Source organism: Gossypium hirsutum, chromosome A11 (assembly GCF_007990345.1).
Source record: "Gossypium hirsutum isolate 1008001.06 chromosome A11, Gossypium_hirsutum_v2.1, whole genome shotgun sequence".
Taxonomy (NCBI): domain Eukaryota; kingdom Viridiplantae; phylum Streptophyta; class Magnoliopsida; order Malvales; family Malvaceae; genus Gossypium; species Gossypium hirsutum.
This window is the reverse complement of record NC_053434.1, coordinates 91,111,583-91,128,056: the sequence shown is the minus strand read 5'-3', so window position 1 is coordinate 91,128,056 and position 16,474 is coordinate 91,111,583. Positions and strand designations below refer to the sequence as shown.

The window sequence follows — 16,474 nt, the reverse complement described above, 5'->3', positions numbered from 1 at the left end:
GTACAGTGCTAGAGGTGAGGGCAAGGGTTGTGGCGCACTTTAGGAAACTTAGGGTTTCTGAGGGTCTAAATTTTTTGGCCATTGGGCCTTGTGTTTTTGGGTTAGGGTTAATTATAATATTGGGCTAGGGTTTATTCATTATTTGTTTTTTGGTTTATAGCGGGCCGGGCAAATTGGGCCTGTTACAGATGAGATATTAAAAAAGATATCTTGTGTATAATTTGGGGACTATGACCCTAAAATTTATAACCTTGGCATATTAGTTCTAATCAAGTTCTAATTAGCCCATCATTAATTAGAATTTGATTAGAACTCAATTACTAGAGTATCTACATATATTTGACCCATACTTTATTTAATAATTAAAGCCCAATAAAATTCTAACCAAATTAGATCACTTTTAATTTGGGCTAATCTATCATGATAGTCAATAATAACATGTAATTGCCCTTATTATATATGTGATGTCCATATTTTCTAACATTTTCCAGTTGTATTTCAATTTCAAATAAAAGATTTCATTTACAAAACCATAAAAACTTTAAAAATATTAACATTGTGAAACAATAAATTACATTTCTTATATAGTAAATGTTAACTATATTCCAATTTGGCCTTATTTGATTCTTTTTAATAGTACATGGACTAAATTAATCTATTTAATAATAGAAGGATTAATTTGATTGGATTCCTATATAAAGAGATCTCTCAAGTACATTCACAATAACAAAAAGAAAAGAGTAAAAATTTTGAGTTCAGAAAAAAAATTGTCATGATAAACAATTTTTGCATCACATTAAGAGCCATTCTTTTTTATTTGAGATAATTAATTTATTCCTAAAGGTGTGTTTAGTTGGGTGGAAAGGTGAATAGATGAAAGGAGGGATTAGAAAAGTGGAAAGACAAAAAAATTTGAGTGGACTTGGTTAGAAAGAAAACTGAGAGTAAAAAAAATAGGAGAAATGATCATTTTTTACTCTAATAGATAAAAATTAATCCTTTTAAATTGGAATGATGAGAGGAGATAAAATAAGAGAGATATGTATGCTAATTCAAAATTATACATTTTTCAAATATTTTTTTCTTTCCTTTCCTTTCATTTTTCCAATTATATATTTCATCTTTCCGATTTTCTTTTCTCTTTACTAAGCAAAGCTTAAATGACATCTGTTTTTTATTGAAAGGTAATGGGTTTTCTTTGATAGAAGTAAAAGGGTGGTGGAAATATTTTGGGAGAACACAAATTACAATACCGTATTTCCTTTTTTATTTTTTATCGGGAAAGAAAAAGATGTGACTAAGATTTTTAATGTATAAGCCAACTCTTCATGGGGTGAACCTTTCTTATCGCCAAAACTGTAGGGCCAACCTATTAAATTAAACCACATCAAATTATTTTCCCATGTCACAAGCCCTTCAAATCACTCTCTTTTTTTCCATGGATGTTAACTTAAAAACATAAATAAATAAAAAAAGTGATGGGGTGGAATTGTTGATTTTTCCACCGAATTAAGACAAAAACAAGCTCAACCAACGAATTAATGCATGGTTGAGATAATGCAATTAAATGGAGACGGATGAGTCGAACCCGAAGCGAGTGAATAAAACATGAATGTTGTTTTACTTTACCAATTTCTTTGAAGGCCATGTTAAGGAAACCCAATGTAAAAGATGAAATAACTATTTCAAAAGTATGGTTCGGTAACAAAAAGGTAATTTATTGATTTTTTTATAGATTTATTAAAACCTAAGTGAAGTCAAGAACATTCAAAAAAAAAAAAGTGTCATTGGAATTATTTAAGGGTGGACATAATTTGAGAGCTATAATTAAATGTAGAGATGTTCATGGATCGAGTTATTTGTCTAGATTTAAAGGTTTGTCTAAAATTTGGGAGGACTTGAGAAAAAATAGTAAGCTCAAAAAATAAGCTTAGGCAAAAAAATTAGGCCTATTTAAAACATAGGTCGAGCTCGAACTTGAACATTTAATTCTCGAGCCTGGCTTGGCTTGGTTCGGCTCTACTTGTTTTTTGAGTTTATAATGTTTTATATTATGCAATTTGTAACACATAAAAATTAAATCTATGATAATCTATAATATTACTTGTCAAAACCTTTTTTTTGAAATCGATTTTTATTTAAAAATGAACGAAGATGGAGTCACCACCAATCCTTTTTATGAGGTGTGGTCGGGTCACCTCGTAATTTGATAGTTTCAATAGAAAGTTTGATTTACTAAAACAATGATTTTGGTCTACAAAATCCCGAAAATGGGTTCAGGAGTCGATTACACACAAGGAAGGATTAACACCCTCGTGATGCCCAAAATTGGTATCTAATTGATTACTTAATGTCTTAGTGTCGAGAATTGAAAATTTGAATAGAATTTAGAAAATGATCCCTATTTGTGTTAAGATATTGTTTAGCTAAATTAAATTAAATGGAAAAGGCCTTATTTCAAATTGATCGAGAAGAAAGATCATGTCCCGTAAGTTAGGACACCATACTTCGAATTCTCGAAAACGAGAATAAATGCCATTTGATCATTACTTAAATCTCGTTTTTCATTTATTTTAAAAAAAAGATGTTCAACTATCTCGATTTTAGGAATAAGTCATATTTCGTAAGTTAGGAACATAACTCTTCTAATTCCAAAATGATGAACATTGCCTCTTCTTATGTACTTTTCGTACTTAAGATAAGACGACAATATATTTTTTTATGATATACGTTTAATTCATTTAGGCATAGTGTAAAAATGAATGTATGACTGTAACACCCCTTAACCCTAAACCATCATTGGAATAGGGTTACGAGGCATTACCGGATATATCGGACAATTTACAAATAATTCTTAAATAAATAACAAATATGTTATAATATAATCATAAGTTCATATAATTTTTTTTAATTGACTTCATTTTTTCATTTTTTTTAAAAAAAATTCAATATAACCCTTTTATAAATATTTAACCTTCCCTGCAAATTTCAAATAGCAACCAAACCAATTCTAGTATTTCAACCAATGCATTTATATACTCAAATATACTTAAATCATACTTGACATATTGACTTAATAACTTAATTAATGAAAACCCTATTATCATTTCTAATTAGCTTATAAAACTATTCAAACTATTTCAATTGAATACCAATGCCACAAACAATTTTTACCATTTCACTAATTTAATTATCAAAACACCAAATATCTTTTTTTACAACAAAATTTATATAACATACCAAAATAACCATTATAATCCCTATGTACATGCCACTTTCACTTAAAGGAAGAAAAACATCACCAAAATCTTGATGCTGGAGTCGGGATCATTCGGATGTTGAACCAGGACACTAGACTCCTATTAACCTGCGCACAGAAACAACCATACGCTGAGTATTCCTTACTCAGTGATATTACCATAATTCAAATTATAATAGCAATAAAGAATTATAATTACCATGCATGTAACTATCCAATTTCTTAAATATCAATTCATTCTTAAACTTTCATTAATTAACAATAACAATACAATTTTTAGTTATTCTTCAATTTCCATCACATATCACATGTACAATTTCAATCACTACATGAACATTAAGTTCATGCCTTTCATTTCCAAACTCAATTTCAATACATAATTCAACTTTCTCATTTCTTTCAATATTTTCAATAATATAATCAATCAATTTATTTTAAATTTCTCATTTCAGTTGTTCACCCTATTAACAAACCCGGACTTTGACGGATACACGGATTTCAACCCAAACACACCAGTACGGCACATTGTGCCTAAAACGGTACATAGTACCTGATCAGTATACGACACATAAGTGCCTGAAACGACACACGAGGTGCCTGATACGACACACAAGGTGCCTCAAATATGACACATTAAGTGCCTGATCGGCAAAGCTGATAAATCCCCTACTCTTCCAAATCCTATGGCATGCCAATTATATCCAACTCAGTCCGACTACTTAATAGGGTATTCCATATTACTTTTCAATTTCAATTTCATTCTCAATTTAATTACAACTCAATTCAATATACTTTTCCATTTCAATCCACATACAATTCAATAAATATTCATCATTCAACTCAATTTTCATTCAATTCAACAATAACACTTACCTTATAATTTACTTACCATATACATAGATTAATTTAACATTTAATGAATAAATAAATAATTTGAATTATAGTAATACAAACTCGAATTTCGCAGTTAATCCTGGACGACCTTCTCCTTTTCTTTTTATGCCGATACCTCGAATTCTTTATTAGCAATTAAAGCTTAAAGGTTCCAAACCTTAATTTTTCTTTTTCTTTCTTTTCTTCTTTCTTTCCTTCCCATGTTTGAATGCTCTCTGTTTCTTTTTAGCTTTGTTTCTTTTGTTTTATGCTTTTTTTTTAATTTCATTATTTTATATTATTTTAACATTTAACTAATATAGATTTTTATTAATATAATAATTTAATATATAATATATAAATATCTTTACTTAAAATTTAAGAAAATATATCATTATAATACAAGTGTTTAAATATATATTTTACACATGTACTATTCCATCATCATACATTTGTCATATTTTTATTTATTCATCCTATAAAAATCTCATAATATAATTAATATAAATTATAATTTAATAAATTAATAATAATAATAATACACTATAATAAATATCCATTTAATAACAAGTATAAATATTACAATTGTACATATATATTTTTATACATTTGTACAATATCATCACCATCCATTTGGCAAATTTTTAATTTATTTATCATACAAAAATCTTATAATATAGTTATTTAATTAATAAATATCTTTTAACTTAATAATTATAATAAATAATAAATATCTTTTTACTTAAATAAAAAGTAATTAAGTATTTAATTTACAATTGTACAAATATAATTATTACACATATATATTTTATTACCATACAGTTGTCTTTATTTTATTTATTTCCTATAATATAATATCTTAACTTTAATTAATATAATTTATAATATTTTAATTAAATAATATTTTTATAATATAAATCAAGAAAAATCTAAGATTTTTCCATGTATTGACGCTTCATCTTAAGCCATAGGCTTATTTACCTATTTAGTCCCTCTTATTTTCTTTTACTTTATAATTAAACTTTTACACCTTATTCTATTTAGTCTTTTTTCCTAATTATTCTTAATTAGACTAAATTCACCTAATTAAATCCTAATTAAGCACTCAACTAAACTCAAAATTACTTCTAATAATTATTTATAACTCGGTTTACTAAGACGGGGGCCCGATATTACACTTTTCAGATGCCCGTGAATTTTTTGTCATTACAATGACGGCATGGTAATTAATAAGATAAAATAAAATAATGATGGGTAAAATAAAAATGTCATGCTAGCGAATAATAAATATGCAACCAATTTATAGTAATAATGGCGGTAATCACGTCGTATTCATTATCATCACACTAATAATAATAATAATATATATAAAAGTACATAAAAGGAATATAAATAAATGAATTTTAATTATTGGAAAAGGTTGAAGAAATAATAAATGAATAAATAAATAAATAAATAAAAGAATAAATAAAATAGTTTGTAAAAAAAGATTGAAGTTAAATAAACCAAGGATTAAATTGAAATCAGAATGAAATTAGGGGGTATAAATTGTAAATAATAAAAGATAACTAATAAAACAGAATAAAGGACCAAAAAGAAATGCACGAAAAGAAATAGGGACTAAATGGGAAATTATCCCAAACTCCCTAAACGCACTGTTCCAGGGGACCAAAATAAAAATAAAGTGGGTAAATTTTTTAAAAAATGGAAAGGTTGAATATAGGACCGGATTGAAAAGATTTAAAAAAGTGGAGGGACCTAAATTGAAAATATCCCCTCCTTTAAAGAACACGCGGATCCTAGGGGTGGTTCGGGTCAAGCAAATCAGGTTGTGTCAAAATGACGACGTTTCAAGTATCTATTTCCCAAAAAAGGCCCATGGACCAAAATGAAAGTAAAATAAAATTAGGTGGTAAAACAGAAAAATAAGATAGGACTATATTAGAAATCATCTGAAAAGCGGAAGGCCTAGGGTCGCAATTAGACCGTCCAATGAAAACGCGCGGATCCTGCTAGGAAATCGGGTCGGGTTTTGGGTTGGTTTCAAGATGGTGTCGTTTTGAGACTTATGAACACCGACCAAAACAGCGTTGTTTAACCCAGCCTATATAAACCAAAAAAAATTAAAAAAAATTCAATCTACCTACTGTTTAAAAAAAAACTTTGAAAACCATTTTTTTTCTCTCAGTTTTTTTTCAGTCCGGCCCAGGGAGCCACCGTCGGCTCGCCATAGCCACTGATCGTTGGCGACAGCGGCTGCTGTCCCTAATGGCTAGATTTCACGAAAAATGCCTCTTTTGGCCATTTTATTTCCCTCGACCCTGATCTGAGGCCAAAAGCCCACCAAAATACTAAAAAAAAAGACCAAAAACCTTTCGATTTGTCTGGGTTTCTCCGACGAACCAAAGGCGATTCGGAGGTCTCCGTCAGAAGAACCGTCCTTCATCGGAGAAGACATCCTCTCCACTCGCAGTGGAGGAATATAGAACGACACGGTAAGTTTTTTTACCCCTTTTTTATGTTTTATATTTTTTCTAAAAAATAACAGATTCGAATAATAATAAAAAATCACCTTTAAAAGTTTTTCTTTATATCTTTTTTTATTGCTTTTTCCGTCCGTCCAAATACATTGTGGTGATGGCTTTTATAGCCGAATTACACTATTGTTTTTTCACTATTTTTCTACTATTTTTGTTACTGTTTCTTTGTTGTTCCTGCATTGCTGCTTCTGTCCTTTTTTCATTCTTTTTGCAGGTATCGGCACGCGGTCAATGGCGGGGAGAGAAGGGCGCCAAGGGAAAATGTTAAACTTGGACAAATATAAAATATATAATATTATATTTAAGTCTAACCCAAACTCAATCTGACCCATAAACACTTGTACTTAAACGTGGCTTGGATATATTATTGCTTGATTGGATGTACTAAAATAAACAAATAGTGGCAATTATGGTTTCATAGATATTGCAACAATTGAAAGTGTAGCCAGCGTTGCCGTCAGTTCAACTTTTTTTACTTTTTGTAAGTCTTTAACATTAAGGGGAAAAAATAGTGTTTTAAAGGGCTTATGTGTAAGTGTGAATGGAAAATAATACCTAATGGGGTTGATTTAATAGATTGGACTTATATTTTCTTTTTGGTATTAAAAAATTGGAGAGAATCAATTACAAATTAACAAAGATACTATTAGAATTAGACAGCAAAGACCAATTATTTAATCGAATATGATCGGTAACTTTAGTAGGTGCAACATGGAAAATTTGGGGACCAATCAGAAACTCTTTCATTAATCTTATCAGAATATGAAGCGTAAAATTTGTTTCTCTTGGAATGTGCTTAATGACCACTCGTTATTCACGTCTCTATAGTTCTTGTATTCGTAAAATCAAAATTCCATTTGCTTGTCCTTTAATACCACCATGAATACCTTTAACAGCTAAAACGCAATCAGTCTCAAAGATAACCTCCTTCTACTTAAAATCCCATGTTAGTTTTATGGCTGTCATAAATAGTCCAAAGTTCAGCTTGTTCAACACTACATCTTCCAATATTTCTCCCAATCCCCCATAACTACCTACTATACTCATCTCTTGCCATTACTGTCGAAGATGTGAAACTCGAAGACAAATTGCGGGCTCTATCAACATTTAATTTAAAAGAACTAGTAGATGGTGGACTCCACCTACAATTCCTACTTCGATTGTTAGAAGATCCACTAAACCTGTCAGGCCTCAATATAATATATTTCACCCAACTCCACGAAGATTGTATTATATTGATAAAATCAAAAGAAACTCCTTCGATATATTAATATCACGTGTTAAAATAGAATGTCGACAATGGCAAGAAAAAAAAAAGAAAAAAGAACACACAGATTTTACGTGAAAACCCTTTGGGGAAAAATACAGCGGGTAGAGGAGAAGAAAATTCATTATGTCGATCGAATAATTACAAGGAGCATAGAGTGTGTCTATTTATAGGTTTGGAAAACCTTATTCTAATCAACATCTAATAGAAGTAATGCAGTGATGTTGAAACACCTTATTCAAATCAATATCAAACAGAGGAAGAAAACTTCTATACGGATTCTTCTTGTGCAGCTTGTATCATACCGTATCTTGCTTATTAGGGATCCACGATAGGCTACAGCCTTCGCCCTCGTGGATCACCCTATCTTACCACTTGTATTTTATTTTAATAAGAATTTAGGTCACAACTCTAACATCATGCTTAAGTCTGACTAAACCTATAGACACCACTACTTCAACGTGACTCGAATATATTATTACTTCATTGAATGTACTAAAATAACCAAATAATGGCAGCTATAGTTTCATTAAATTTTGCAACAAGTGAAAATATAGCCAGCGTTGCCATCAGTTCTAACTTTTTTATTTTTTGTAAGTCCTTAACATTAAGGGAAAAATATAGTGGTTTGAAAGGCTTATGTCAGTAATTGAATAAAAATAAAATGGGTAAACTATCAAAATAGTCACTTTTGTTTTCCTCAAGTTATATTTTAGTCACTTATATTTGAAATGTTACTTTTTAGTCACTTACATTAACAAGTTGTAACATTTTAGTTATTGAGCCATTAATTTGCCATTAATGGTGTAACTGTAAGTTGACATGACATTTTAAATCGTCATTTCAAATAAAAAATTTAAATTAAATTATACAATTGATCCCCGTTTTTTTATATTCTTTTAACTTTTCTTTTTTTTTCATTCTCTTCTGCTTCCCCTTCTATTTCCTTCCCTTCTTCATATCTTTTAACGTAAAAGAAAAAATTAAATTACTCAAAATAAAAAAATATAGGGACCAATTGTATAATTTAACCTAAAATTTTCGTTTGAAATGATGATTTAATGTGTCACGTTAACTTATCGTTACACCGTTAACGACAATTAATGCTTAATAACTAAAATGCTATAACATGTTAATATAATGACTAAAACATAATATTTCAAATAAAATTAACTATTTTAATAGTTTACTTAAATAAAATAAAAAATTACATATATTGGATCTAATTGTAACGGTCATCTCAAAAAGGCATTCCAATAGTAGAGATGAGGCAGTCCAAAACCACGTGCGGACAAAACTGTTGGCTTTTGCAACTTTTAACGTAAATAAATGCTCCTTATTTCTTTATTTTAATAAATCTAATCCCAATTGGTTGGTTCACTCAATTTTTCCAAAATGTATATATTATTTATGGAGATTTACAATAAAAAAATATATTTATTTTTTGAGGAAAAAAGACTTGAATTTGTACAAAAAGGATTAAAGGAAAATGGTTGGAAAATGTTCAATAAGGAAATTCGGGGCCATTGTTGGTAGATTTTCATACAAATTAAAAATATACAAAATACAAAACTAATTTAACATTTGATAAAATGTTTAAAAAAATTCAATTAATTAAAAATTAATATTTTTAGTAACTTAAAATTTTTAAATACATTTGATTATTCATAATGAAAACTATCTGATAGAATTTTGTTTTCCACAAAAAAAGTGTAAAAAAATGATAAATAAATAACTTATCATTGAATAGAGAATAAGTTTAATTTTTTTATTGTATTATATTATCTTTTAGCGAACAATCTAATTAAATTTTATATTTAATTTTATATAATTTATCAAATATATTTTATAACTTAATTTTAATATTTAATTTTTCAGTACTTATTTTTTCAATGCTTAATCTTAAAATTGATTAATTCCAAATATCAGTTTGACTAAATTATCACATTGATATTTGTATTTTTTTTACCAGTTTGACCCTTATACTTTATTTTTGTTATCAATTTGACTCCACTTTAATTTTGTAATCCCTAATACCCAAAACCAACCAATGACAACTGTCACGTATAAAAAATTTTCAAATTCACTTGAAATTTTTAAAAATAAAAGAACTAAAAAAATTCATCAAAATTCCAAAACATCATAATTTTTTTAAAAAGCTCCCAAATATTTTAAAACTCATAAAATTATTTAAAAACTAAAAAATTATTAATCTATTTTTTAAAATTTACAAGTACGTAAAACGTCAAAAGTATAAAAAAAATCAAATTTTCTAAAATTTGTTTGTTTGGAATTTTAGGGTTTTAAAAAAAAAATTTAGAAATTTATGAACATTTTAAAGAATTTTATGGTATTTTTTTACCTAGAAAACTCAAAATTCCTTAAACGTATAAAAGATTTCATAAAAAAGCAAAAAAAAAAAACCCCTAAATTTTCCAGAAAAACAAACCATAAATTTCTTTAAAATTTTCATAAAATTCTAAAATTTTCTAAAAACCAAATTCCAAACAAATGCATTTTTAAAATTTTATGAATTTTTTAATTTTTTTAAAATTTTCGTGTCCTTAAAATTTTAAAAAAGTATTTTTATAATATTCAAAAACATATTTTTATTTTTTTAGTTTTTATAATTTTAAATTTCTTTTGAATTTTTAATTTTTTTAAAATTTTAATTATTTTTTAGAATTTTTAACACATAACAACCTGCCATTGATTGATTTAATTTTTTAATAGAAAATGGGGTTGGTGTAACGAGCTATATAGAATAAAAACATAAGAGTTAAATTGATAAAAATAATACAATTACTAAAATAATAATTTAACTATAATATGAGACCCAAAAAGGTATTAAGTATGAAAAAATGAGTAAATAAAACCAATTCAAATGCAGATAAATTAATTTAGTTACAAAAATTTTAAAACAGGCTTTGGTTCGACTCACATAGTTGCCATTGCGACATTAGAAAAATACAGTGATTAATATTAAATGTCATTTTCTTTCAAATAAAAAAATTAGTAAATATTAGCTGCAGCAATAATGATATATTGCATTATTAAATATATATATAATATTTTGATTTTTAAATACAGATGAACTGTGGATAATAATAAATTAAAGGAAAAATAATAAATTACCTTATAATATCTTGTATTCTATAGAGAATGATAAGTTGGGAGAGAGTCATGCTTTGGTGGTAGGTACACCAGATCCTTCACTTTGGTCTCATTGCATAGAGTTATGAACTGTGCCTACACCTAACATTTTCCCCATCTCTATCTTTTCTTCTCTCCCTCTAAACCAAACCCAACCAAAGCCCCTCTCTGCAAGCAAAACTTAAACTAGGAATTAAACCTATTCTTTATAAATTGCTACGAAGGGTTGGGTTTTGTTCTTAAGATCATGGATTTGGAGTTCCTGCAATCCATGGATGTTCAGATTCTTGTTGGTTTAGGAGTAGCTGTTTTAGCCATTCTTGTTGCTGCTGCTTATCTCTTTTCCTCCAGGAAACCCAAAGGTTTTGACTTTACACTCAATTGTCTTTATGCTGTTTTTTTTAGCAGTTAAATTTCTTTTATTTTGTTCAAATATTGTTTCTTCTTTTCTTTCCCCGTTGATTGATTGGTCCTTGAATGTTAACTAATAGGTATACCGTGTACTTAAATCCCGGGGTTTTTGTGTATGTTTTGGCCTGTTTATTTGTATTTTGGTCAATGGGTTTTTAGGGCATGTAAGGTATTGAAATGGATTAATGGCTTGTTGTTAAGAATGTAGTGAATAATAGACTGTTTTCCGGTGGTCTTGATTTGTTGTGGTTCTGAATGTTTGGCATACTGATTGAATATATGGTTTAGGATTGAGTTCTGTTTCTTATGTAGTTTGAATGAAATGCTTGACGGTGAATGACTGTCACATAAAATATTAACAGCTTGTTTTCTGGACGGAATGGCTGTGTTTGTGTCTAACTCTTCACGGGCTGATACTTTATCCGTAAGGTATTGGTCCATGAAGCTATGTTGCTCGGACTCTTCATTTTTCTTGATTTACCCATGTTTGACTCCAAGGGTCCTCCAAATATATGGAAAAACTTAGAAAATTGCAACCATACCAATGCCAGATACATTTATGTATCCAACACTTAATAAGGTAATCTTAGGATTTGAAATATTCAAATACAGTTGTCAGAAGCAAGTATTGCAAACTAATTTATTTCCTTTTCTTAGTAAAAAATTGCATTCCTGCGTACTGAATCTTATAACTTGGCGGGTTAGCTTTATCATTGGCTAAGGCTGGTATTATGTGGTGCTTAATGCTTATAAAGAACAGTGTAAGCTTGGAGCAATAGAAAATTGTTAAAAACTACTGGCATCAATATAGGGCAATATTTTGATGTGAATTGTTCTGAATTTCTGATCAAAGTTGTATATTCTTACATTTCAAGAGACAAATCTGTTGTGTTCGTTTTAACTTATGACCTCTAGTTAGGCAAAGTTGCAGGTTCAAGCAGTCTAGGTGACATATCTACTTGAATTTGGCTTGTTAGCACTTGCTGAACTGTGGTTATCCTCAGTTCCTTGTATTATTCTCTGTTGTAAATGGATTTTCTTTGACAATGCAAAGCAATCACCCACTTTTTTCCGCTATAAAAGTTGACTTATTGAGACTTAATCTACTTCGGTGTAAATTTTTCCTTTCCATAAGTTTCGTTAATGTGTTGTTTGATTACGAAGTTGCTCATGCTGTCATATGTGCTTTTAGGTTGCCTTGATCCGGAAAATTTCAGAGAGTTTAAGCTTGTCAAGCGCCAGCAGCTGAGTCATAATGTGGCGAAGTTCACATTTGAACTTCCTACTCCTACTTCAGTTTTGGGTCTTCCCATCGGACAGCATATAAGTTGCAGGTTCAGTTGATTGTATTCATCCTTTTTGTATTTCTTCTTAGATTAATGGTTTTAGATTCTTCCCAAATGCTTGCAAACTGGACTACTATACAAGTTAGATACTTCTCATTTTAACAGGGGCAAGGATAGCCAAGGTGAGGAGGTTATTAAACCATATACGCCTACTACATTGGATTCTGATGTTGGTCATTTTGAATTAGTTATTAAGGTACTTTCCTGAAATTTCTTGCTGGTTGGAGTGAACTTTAGTGTGATATTTATATATCCTAGTGTTCCCATCTTCTAACTGTATGATGGAAATCTTCTTGTAAGTAGATGTATCCTCAAGGAAGGATGTCACACCATTTCAGAGAGTTGCGTGTTGGTGATTATCTTGCTGTGAAGGGTCCCAAGGTATACAGTTTCTTAAATATGAATGCATAGAGTGCTCTCGTCTATAGTGTACTCCTTCCCATTTCCTGCCTGTTTCTTTGTTAACATTGTTTTTGATGTTAGCAACAACATTTTGTTTAGGCGAGCTACTTATCTTGCTTTTATTGCAACCTGAAATATTAGATTATCTACATAAATTGCAACCTTGCCAAACATTGCAATGCATTTCCTATAGAATACAAACACATCATGTTTGTTTAAACGCTTTCCTTGTATTATTGAAGGCTTGCTGCCTAGGGCTTTTTTTGCCTTGTCTGAATTTTGTTCAACTTGAGAATTTGCCTTTGGTTATAATTTTCTTAGTGTTGTTCCATGAATTGTTTCTTCCAGGGGCGGTTCAGGTATCAACCTGGTCAAGTTAGAGCATTTGGGATGATTGCTGGAGGCTCTGGCATTACTCCAATGTTCCAAGTATGTCAATCATTTGTCAACTAGTTCTTCTTTTAATGTATTTGGTCCTATTAGAGACATGTTGCCTTGCCACATGTTTTTATTTTTAGCCTGTTGCAAAATTTTAAATATTTGTATAACATGTCTCCAATATTTGTTTTCTGGTTTTGGTTTGTGATTAGGTAGCCAGAGCCATATTGGAGAACCCAAAAGACATGACAAACGTACACCTTATTTATGCCAATGTTACATATGAGGACATTCTTTTGAAGGTATTTTACTTTCTACTTAGTTTTTTATCTTTCAACGACTCAATTGGTCCAGAGTAACAAACCCTGGACAGGCTTCTTCTGTCTTCCATTATGGAGAACAGAATAGCCTATCTCTACGAGCAATGCTGAGCTATATTGGGCCCTGAATGGAATTGTGTACTAGGCCTGACCCCTTTTTATGGTGCAGCAGGGTCCGAGCATATGATTGGCCCAAACCCTTGCTTATGTCCTTTTTTTTTTTTAATTTTTGATGTTGCCAAGGTTTGACTCCTGGTCTCTGGAACTAAGAGTCCAACACTCTACCAACAGATCACATGCCTGTTGGTGCTTATGTCTTACACCGGGCAGGGCCTTAAGGGTCACCTCGTAGGACTTGGAATGACTCGAACTTTTAGTTTATTTTATAATAAAAAACATCATGGTGGATTTTATAATTTCCATTCCATGTTATCATTATTATAGACCACATTCCAAGTTTCCTTGAATAGATTTATTTATTTTTGAATGTTGTACATTCAATGTGCAATGATTATTATGGCTGCTGTGAATGTACACACTGAGGATGAAATACGGGCATGGGTGCTTAGTGACTAGTTCACAAGAATTAGGAAATGGATCAAGAAGTGAAATTCAAGTGGTTTATTTGCAGGAAGAGTTGGATAGCCTTGTTGCCAACTACCCTGGTCGCTTCAAAGTCTACTACGTTTTGAACCAGGTTTGTTGCCTTTCTCATGTGGCTATCTCCTAACATGTTTTCATTCATCCTTTATCTGGCTCAGATTTCTGTAAATCTCGTAGGAGCAGAGAAGTTTTATCGGAATATGAAGTCCCGAAATATTCTTCTCCCCTTTGTCATGCATAGCACCAATGCAAGTAGAAATATGACCGATAATACTGATAAGCTTTTCTCGGAATGAAGGATAATAAATGCCAGAGAACTTTTCTGCTTTGACTAGAACGCACAATAATTATTTTGTAAAATATAAAAAATCTTCATATTTAGAAAGGACAGGCATAGTGACTGTTACATGGGCTTGTGATGAGATTTGGATATGAGTATGTTGTCTGACTTGGCTATGCTCTTAAGTTTTTCAAGTTTTTCCATGTATTTGGATGCCCAATCATGTTTCAGGTACGGATACTTAAAAAAAAAAAAAAAGGAAGAGCATGACATAGTGGAGCCTGTTAGAGAAATTATTTGAAAAGCATACGGCTTTTGAAATTTCTATCTATGATACAACTTTCTCACTCCATTTAGCTGAACAGATACCATTTTCTCTGATCAGGTAATGCAAATGGTATGTGGTTTGAACTATCTTAATATAAGTGTCACTTTGTCTTGAAAATCATGACATCGTTAGACTAATTAATGTTATTCTTACACGATTCACTGAGCTGTTCTGATATGTGATGTAACTTTCATGTGCATTCCATAAATAAAGGTTTTCTATTCTTGCATCTCTTTCAATGTGTATGCAATCTTGAAGTTGATCGGCTGTGGTTAGTTTCTTTTTACATACTGAACGTTAACTCTAATAGCCATTTTATTAACAACATTATTATGATATTATTTTCTCAGCCTCCTGAAGTCTGGAATGGAGGTGTCGGCTTTGTGTCAAAGGAAATGATTCAGACCCACTGCCCAGCACCGGCTCCTGATATCAAGGTACTTTACATTCTTTTTCCCGGCATTGCGACATGGAAACCAAATGTTTAGATTTTAATTTGATATTGCAACCTGTAGATTCTAAGGTGTGGCCCTCCACCAATGAACAAAGCCATGGCTGGCCATCTTGATGCTCTTGGCTATTCACCTGAGATGCAGTTCCAGTTCTAATCTCGCTAGACGAGGTCAAGCTTTACTCAGACCTATTAATCTTCTTCATTGGTGAGAACAAAACCATTTGCTATCAACTCTTGTTGTAATTGGAACTTTTTAAGCATTGGAACCAAGATTCAGATGTTTTTAACTGTTGTTACAAGGGTTTTCCATGGCCATGTAGTTGAATAATATAGACTTATTGAAGCAAGTAGACCCTTTATATTTTTCATTTTCATTTATTATTACTAACAACTCAGTAATCCCCATTTTGCAACTTCATAAATATAACTTCCTTTCCAAGAAGCTAACAATGCAGCCTTATGTCGCAAAAACTTTATTTGGATTCTTTTTCTTTTTTTTCCATTAAAAGTTTCATTTTCTTGGGGTTTTCCTTTTTCATTTGGATTTTTTTTAGATTGTCAAACAATGATTTCTTGTCCTTGCATTTGGCAGTAAAAAGTGTCTTGTAGAATCCAAAGGAATTTCTTACTTATTTAAGCATGTTTTTAAATTGTTTTCTTTTCTTTTGTCTCATAAATCTGGAATTATACCAAATTTGTTAGAACTTCAACAATTTCAAAATGAATAACTCATTGCTCTTTCAATGACAGCAGTACTAACTTATCTTCTTATAAGGCAAACACGTTGATAATTGCTTTATCAGGGGTTATTTGATGAAGCAAGTAATGGGATTTCAAAACCCAGAAATGGAATAGACTAA

The 16,474-nt window shown here is 30.3% G+C and overlaps 1 protein-coding gene across 3 annotated transcripts; it reads left to right on the top strand.

Annotated features, from left to right (window-relative positions):
• The first annotated feature begins 11,027 nt into the window (after positions 1-11,027).
• LOC107891093 (NADH--cytochrome b5 reductase 1) lies at positions 11,028-15,982 on the top strand. 3 transcript variants are annotated; one of them, XM_041082252.1, is made up of 9 exons: positions 11,028-11,454; positions 12,696-12,837; positions 12,955-13,045; positions 13,153-13,230; positions 13,600-13,680; positions 13,842-13,931; positions 14,581-14,646; positions 15,511-15,597; positions 15,676-15,982. In XM_041082252.1, exons 1-9 carry the CDS (start codon positions 11,340-11,342, stop codon positions 15,766-15,768), a joined length of 843 nt encoding a protein of 280 aa, XP_040938186.1. In that variant the 5' UTR covers positions 11,028-11,339; the 3' UTR covers positions 15,769-15,982. The 3 variants fall into 3 exon arrangements, 2 of the variants coding, with proteins under 2 accessions (XP_040938186.1, XP_040938188.1); XR_005905231.1 differs by lacking the exon at positions 15,676-15,982 and adding an exon at positions 15,064-15,217 and having other exon boundaries at positions 11,070-11,454; XM_041082254.1 differs by lacking the exons at positions 15,511-15,597; positions 15,676-15,982 and adding an exon at positions 14,730-15,052 and having other exon boundaries at positions 11,070-11,454.
• Positions 15,983-16,474: the final 492 nt, after the last annotated feature.

Excerpts from the sequence above, each read along its gene's own strand:
- LOC107891093 (XM_041082252.1), top strand. The coding sequence starts at position 11,340 with ATGGATTTGGAGTTCCTGCAATCCATGGATGTTCAGATTCTTGTTGGT. Across the intron at positions 11,455-12,695 it reads TTCCTCCAGGAAACCCAAAG|GTTGCCTTGATCCGGAAAAT; the intron begins GTTTTGACTTTA and ends ATGTGCTTTTAG. Across the intron at positions 15,598-15,675 it reads CACCGGCTCCTGATATCAAG|ATTCTAAGGTGTGGCCCTCC; the intron begins GTACTTTACATT and ends TGCAACCTGTAG.